At 63.8% G+C, this 6,476-nt stretch overlaps 1 protein-coding gene across 2 annotated transcripts; it reads right to left on the bottom strand.

Annotated features, from left to right (window-relative positions):
* Positions 1 to 226: 226 nt before the first annotated feature.
* On the bottom strand, positions 227 to 6,476 carry HS3ST6 (heparan sulfate-glucosamine 3-sulfotransferase 6). 2 transcript variants are annotated; one of them, XM_043456385.1, is made up of 2 exons: positions 5,963 to 6,476; positions 227 to 973 (listed from the first exon to the last, which is right to left on the bottom strand). In XM_043456385.1, exons 1-2 carry the CDS (start codon positions 6,343 to 6,345, stop codon positions 358 to 360), a joined length of 999 nt encoding a protein of 332 aa, XP_043312320.1. In that variant the 5' UTR covers positions 6,346 to 6,476; the 3' UTR covers positions 227 to 357. The 2 variants fall into 2 exon arrangements, with proteins under 2 accessions (XP_043312320.1, XP_043312319.1); XM_043456384.1 differs by having other exon boundaries at positions 5,933 to 6,475.

Genomic DNA, 6,476 nt, shown 5'->3' with positions numbered 1-6,476 from the left:
AGACCCAGGTTCGACCCCTGGATCAGGAAGATCCCCTGGAGAAGGGAATGGCAACTCACTCCAGTATTCTTGCCTGGAGAATCCTATGGACAGAGGAGCCTGGTGGACTGCAGTCTATGGGGTCCCAAAGAGTCAGACACGATTGAGCAACTTTCGCTTTCCACTTCTACCTCCAGGAGGTGGCAACTCCAGCCCCACCCTCCAACCCTCAAGGGCTCCTAGAAGAACACAGATGCAAACTTTATTTTGTAAAGAGTTCTCTCCACCCAGCGTGTGCCCAGGGTCTGCTCCGGCTGGGTGATAGGCATAAATTAAGGTCACTGAGCATCCCCAGGCAGGGTGTGGGCCCCAGCCCCGTCAGTCCCAGCCGAAGTCCTGGCCAGTCATCTGGTAGAACTTGCGGTTGAAGGGCCGGTAGAAGGCCCGCAGGCGCTGGACCACGGCCTCGGGCACGCGCGGGTGCGGCCGGCCCTTGGACTTGCCCAGGCAGCGTGGCCGGCCGCTGCCCTGTGCCTTCTTGAGGCAGGGGAAGCCCTTGGTGGCATTGAAGTAGAAGTGCTTGTCCGTGACGACCCGCCTGAGGCCCAGGAAGTCCTGCACACGGCCCAGCTCCCCGGCGGGGTCGCTGACCAGGCGCTCGCCACTGACGAAGAGGAAGCGGGACAGCGGGAAGTAGCGCAGCCAGTTGTCCAGGTGCTGCGCGTACAGGCCGATGCGTACGGCACTCCAGGCCGTGTCCACGGGGCCCAGGCCGCGGCGGAAGGCCAGGGCGCCGAAGCTGGGCAGGCCCGGGGTCTTGGAGAGGGTCTGCGCGTAGTCGGAGATGGCCCGGGTCACGGGGTTCCGCACGACCACGATCAGCTTCGTGGCCGGGGACATGCTGTGGATGCGGCGCGGGGCCTCCCGCGTCACGAAGTAGCTGGGGGTCTTCTCCAGGGTGATCTGTCCGTCCAGGGTGCGGGGCATCAGGCTCCTGCGGGACGCAGCGTGGAGAGGGGGGGTGAGCGGGAGCTGACCCTCCTCCCACACTAGATCTGCCCCAGGGCCAGGACCAACTGCCCCCACCAGGGGAGCCCCAAACCTACAGGTAGCTGAGCCTCCCCCTCACCCACCCTGCCAGGCCCACCCATCCTAAGTGCCTGGGTGGGCAGCCTGGGGTGTGGACCGTGAGGGTGCCCAGACTCGGCACAGGCTGGAAGTGGGGCCCAACCTGCAAGGCTCCTCACACCCCCACAGGGCTCAGCTGCACCCCAACCCTGACACGGGTGCCTCTCACACCAGACCCGATGCTCATGAGGCCAGGAGCCCCAGGCCTGCCGCCCACAAGGCTCCACTTGCCCCGCCACCCCCGCAGGCCCCTGCATTGTAATTACCCCAGTCACACTCTCATTAAGTGGCTCATGGCGTCCCCTGAATTAGGTCATTAGTTATTGACCAGTGTCCCCAGCAAAGGGCATCGGCCTTCCTCTCCGTCACTCCCCTGCATTGCCCCTCCCTGCGTCTGAAGGCAGCCCTGCTAATTCTTCCCAACCCGCTCCCCACCCCAGAAAGCTGAAAGCCACAACGCAGCCCAGGACACCGTAGAAGTTAGCGAGGTGGCCTGAGCACCTGTCTCTAACCCCAGCGGCCCAGCTGCCCAGACCCCACTGGGAACCCAGGGCGCAGGGCTGCATGCAGCCCTCTCAGCAGCCCCCTCTCTCTGGCCCAGGGCTGGGGGGCACTGATCCCATCCCAGGGTGGGTGACAGCGCCCTGACCACCCCAACCATGGAGAAGCCCCTCCTAGCACCTCGCCCTGGCAGCGTCCTGGCCACCCTGCCAACCAGGTAGAGCTGGGTGGGGCGGGGCAGGGTGCAGCGGTGGGGCCAGCTGAGCAAACAGCTCCGAGGGAGGGCAGGGAAGTAGGTCAACAGAGGCAGAGGCTGGGACCTACGCTCGAGAGGGGGGTCTCTACCCGCTTCTCTGACAGAGCTGCCCCGCCCCGCGGACAGCGCCCAGCACTGGTCCCGGCCAGAGGGGTGACTCACAGGACAGACTGAGGTCTCAGCCAGCCCAGTGACCCCCAGACTCGGCCCTGGGGAGGCAGTCTCCTCTTCTGCTCTGCTGGGTGGACAGACACACAAGTTGGGATGCCAGCTTGGAGAATGCTGATGTCAGGACCGGAGAATGTGCACATGGGGGTCCCGGGGGTCCTGCCACTCCCCCAACACCCCCGTTTGGCTCCAGGAAGTGGGGTAGGCAGTGTGGTCGGCCGGCTATGGGAGCTGCCCCCATCCCTTGAAATAAAGCCCTGGGCAGAGTCAGTCTACGGAAGTCATGGGGGACAATTCTGCTCCCCCACATCCCAGGAGTGAGCTGGGACTCCTTCCACACCAGTCACTGCCCCATCTATAGGCAGGCACACTGAGGTTCAGAGATGGAGCAGGAAGTGCTGGGGAGGGCATGGGCCCCCACCCCACCCCACCCCTGCGCTACAGCTGCTGGGAGGCATGTCAGCCCGGAATGCAGGTGGGGACTGAAGGGTGAGTTCAAAGAGACTGGGGGTGGGGACAAGGCCCAGGGCCAAGTCCTGGGCTGCAGCCTGGGATGGCCAGCTCAGGGAACCCCCCTTCCCACGAGAGGGAGGCCAGAAGAAGGGGTGTTCCCCACACTGGACCTTAATGCTGAGACCCACAGACAGAAGCCAGTGCCCACAGACCCCAGCAGAAGTCAGCACCCCCCGCAGGGAGGGAACCAGCCCTAACTGCTCCAGGACCCTCCTCACCGACTGATACCCCTTCCCATCCCCTTCCTCCCCAGGTGCCTGGTGACCCCAGGAGCACCCTCTCTCGGTCCCCAGACAGGCGGCCCCGATTCTGAGCAGCCCCATCCCCACACGCCTGGGGGGGTGGGCTGCAAGGAAGTCAGGGAGACTGAAAGGGGCCTTAGTGCCCACTGCTGCTTTCTCTCCAAGGAAGAGGAAGGTGCCCCACCGTAGAAGGGGGATGGGATGGGATGGGGTGCCCACTCTTGCCACACAGCAGCTTGGAGAGCTAAGATCTTTGGGATCAATGACTTGCCCCCCCCCACTGGGCCTCAGAAGTCTGTCCCCCAGGCAGGCGGGCAGGAAGGAGGGTGGGGATGGGGACTCCTGGGGGGGCAGGAGAGAAGGGGGAGAGGATGAGAGAGGCAGGACTCTGACCCCCCACAGCCAACATCTGATGGGCTGCTCCGTGGACACGTGCTCCCTGCTCATCTGGTCTGCATTTCCCTGTGGCTTCCATCCAGCCTGGGTAACTCCCCCCTCTGTCTCTGCCTCAGGACGCCCCTCCACCTTGGGGGGCCATCCATGCCCCACTCAGCTCCCCCTCTGCCCCAGACCCCTCTCTGTCTCAGCCTCCCTCCATCTCAGCGCCCCTCCTCCGTGTCTCACACCTCGCCTGGGCCCCATCCCAAGGGCCCTGGGACCCATCAGGAACCAGCTAGGGTTCCCACGTGAAACAGGATGGTGCCAGGAGCCAAGGGGGTTCCCAGACCTGCACCCCTCCTGGTCTGTCTGCTTTTCCAAAAGCCACAGTCAGAGTATGGCCCCCACTTGCCCCCAGACAGGGCACTCCCGCTGAACTGAGATTTTGGGGTGTTTGCATGGCCCCAGCCTCTGCCAGACAGAAGGTGATCGGTGAGTCAGCGAATGGATGAACAAGTGCCATGTGAGACATTTGAGGGCCCCAGTCCCCAAGGAGGAGGACCCTCAAGAGCCTGAGGGAGGAGCTGAGGCCCCGGGAGGGGGACTGGTTTAGCCAAGGTCATCTTTGAGTAGCCCAGGATGCCTGCTGAGGCCAAGAGAAGGGCCAGAGCCACAGCCTAGTCACAGTCTGGGAGGAACGGGTGTCCCCAAAACCCAACTGGGGCACTAGCCACTCCTCTGCTCACTGCCCCAAACCACCACCCAGAAAGAGCCCTGGAGGCTGGGTCCAGGGTCCTGAGAGCAGACCCGTCCTGGGGGCTGGGGCATCCTCTTTGCAGCTAGGGAGACTGAGGCAGGGGTGGGATTTCAGAGGCTCAGTGCACACACAGGGCTGGCTGGAAGGACAGTCAGGTTCAGGGACACAGGCGTATGTGAGCAACGCCAAGCCCAGCTGTGCACGTGGGCACATGCCCTCCAGAAGCTCAGGCCTGCACCAGCGGTGAGGTCAGTGCTAGCCAGCCCCAAGGGACAGCTCGGGATTAAAGGGGCAGGAGGGACTGGACCGACCCTCTGCACGCTCGGTGCTCCCCCATCCCCGCACAGAGGCTGGGCTGAGGAAGGACTCCTCCACCACTTAAACAGACCAGAATCCCTCCCACTCTCATCTTGGGCCTCCGAGATGCCAGTGGCCCAAAAACCTCTCCCCAGAGCTAAAGACCTGACCCGGAGTCTGGGTCCAGCTGGCTTCCTCTCAGGACCCTTAGGCTCCCCAGACCAGTACCCCAAAGCTGGAGCGTGTGCCCAGGGAGGGCCCGTCTGGGTGGGGGTCTCAAGATCCCCAGCTCTTTGAGAACCCTTTTAAGTCTAAACCCAGCTCTAGAGCCCCTGCAGCCCCTCCCTTGCTAGCCGATCAGGGCCGAGCTCTGAGGTTTGCACACTGGTGCCCACTTTCCCCTCCCCCTTCTCCCTCCCCTCCCCCCTTCCTTCTGTGCACAGAAGTGGTAAATAAAGGATGCTCTGGGGTGCTGGAGCACTGTCAGAGCGGGCAGTGGTCTCTCCGTAAGCACCAAGAATGCAGGGATTCAGACACTCAGCTCCAAGGATGGACCCACCTCCCCCATCACCACACAACTTCCCAGACCCTTAAAGGCAGCCACCCTTCAGAGTTCAGGAGCCAGACCCCCAATTCTCAGTGGGAACCCTGCAAATCCTTGAGTGATTCTGATGCAAAAAGCAAAGATAAAAAGGGGATGGAGGCAGGGTGGAATCTGGGTACAGAAAGCCTGGTAAACAAGGAGGTCAAAAGTCTGGGTCCTGCCACCCTCCAGTCGCCGCTTGTTCACCAGGTGACTGTGGGCAGGGTCCTCGCTGGCTCTTAGGGGCTAGGCCTGGGCTTGGGGATGAGGTGGGTGCCACAAGGAGTGGGGTGACTCACTCTCCATCTGTAAGCTCTCATTTTCCCGAAGGAAGGTATAGGGCACCGAGGCGGACTTGTGCCCGACCAACAGAGACAGCAGGCAGGGCCTCATGTTCACTCTTCCGAACGAACCTCCACAGGGAGGGGCCGGTGTTCAATCAGCCACCAGAACAGGCTACTTCAGTGGGGGCTGGTGCCCCCCTCATTCCTCCACACCCCTGAGGCTGTACCTGGTGGGAGTGAGGGTGGCTACAGAATCCCATGACATGAAGTTGAGGCCCCAGTTCCCATCCCTGGACACTGACTCAAAGGCATCCTCCTCTTTTGTAAAGACCAGACTTTCTCCAGACCCCCAGGACTGCAGAGAAGGATTCCTCTTTCCAGGATCAGGGATCCTAGGGTGGGAATGGGGTGACAGATACTTCTAAGAGGCTGCAAGGAACCGGGAGGCCCTTCCCTAAGGTCACTGACCAGAGTTCAGACAGGCTTTCCTTCCCCGAGTGATGCAGCAGAGAGGGGCGACTGAGCAGGAAGCATTTTCAAAGCGCCTCAGACCCCACTGGCTCGAAACTACTTCTCAGCCAGAATCACACTCTAGCCCCCTAACCAAGGCTTTCCCCGGAGTTTTCAAAGTTTCTGGGAGACCACGGCCACCCATCTTCTTTTCCATAAAATCCGCTTAAGGAAGTCAAATCTCAGCCCGCACGCAGGTTGGTCTCAGCCCCAGAAGATACCCCGAGTCCTCGCCCCGCCGCGTCCCCAGCGAAGCCCCCGGAGCCTCCGCACCACGCCGTTTCCCTGAAGGCACCCGCCAGGAAACCGATGGGGCCGACGGGCCCGGGCGCTCACCGGTACCAGGCGAGGCCGCGCTCGTAGCACCTGTCGAAGAAGTGGGGCTCCGAGCCGAGCGCGCGGATGTCGGGGTGCAGCCGCAGGAACTCCAGCAGGGCGCGCGTGCCACCCTTCTTCACGCCCACGATGAGGGCCTGCGGGAAGCGCCGCCGGCCCGAGCCACTGGCCACTGGCAGACCCGGCGCCCCGGGGCTACGGGATACGCGGGGCGGCTCGGCGCGCGCAGGGGCCGGCGCGGGGACCCGGCCGGCCGGCGGGCAGCGTCCGGGGAGGGCACAGAGGCAGTAAGCGCCGAGAACCAGCACGGCGAACAGCAAAGGCGCACGGGACGCCCGAAGCGCGGCCCCGGGCCCTCCCGCGGTGCCCTGGCTGCCCCCGGCCCCGCCGGCCAGGCCGCCGCTACCTGCCATGGGGCCGCACCGCGCCCAGGCCTGCGAGCGCGGGCTGCAGGAGGGCGCACATCCCCGCCGGCGCCACGCGCAGCCCGTCGGCGCCCGGCTTCTGCTCTGCGCCCCACTGCCGGGTCTTCTACGAGCGGGGC

The sequence above is a fragment of the Cervus canadensis genome, chromosome 32, assembly GCF_019320065.1.
Source record: "Cervus canadensis isolate Bull #8, Minnesota chromosome 32, ASM1932006v1, whole genome shotgun sequence".
Classification (NCBI taxonomy): Eukaryota; Metazoa; Chordata; class Mammalia; order Artiodactyla; family Cervidae; genus Cervus; species Cervus canadensis.
Note: the sequence above shows the minus strand (reverse complement) of the source record. Positions and strands in the feature narration are given on the sequence as shown.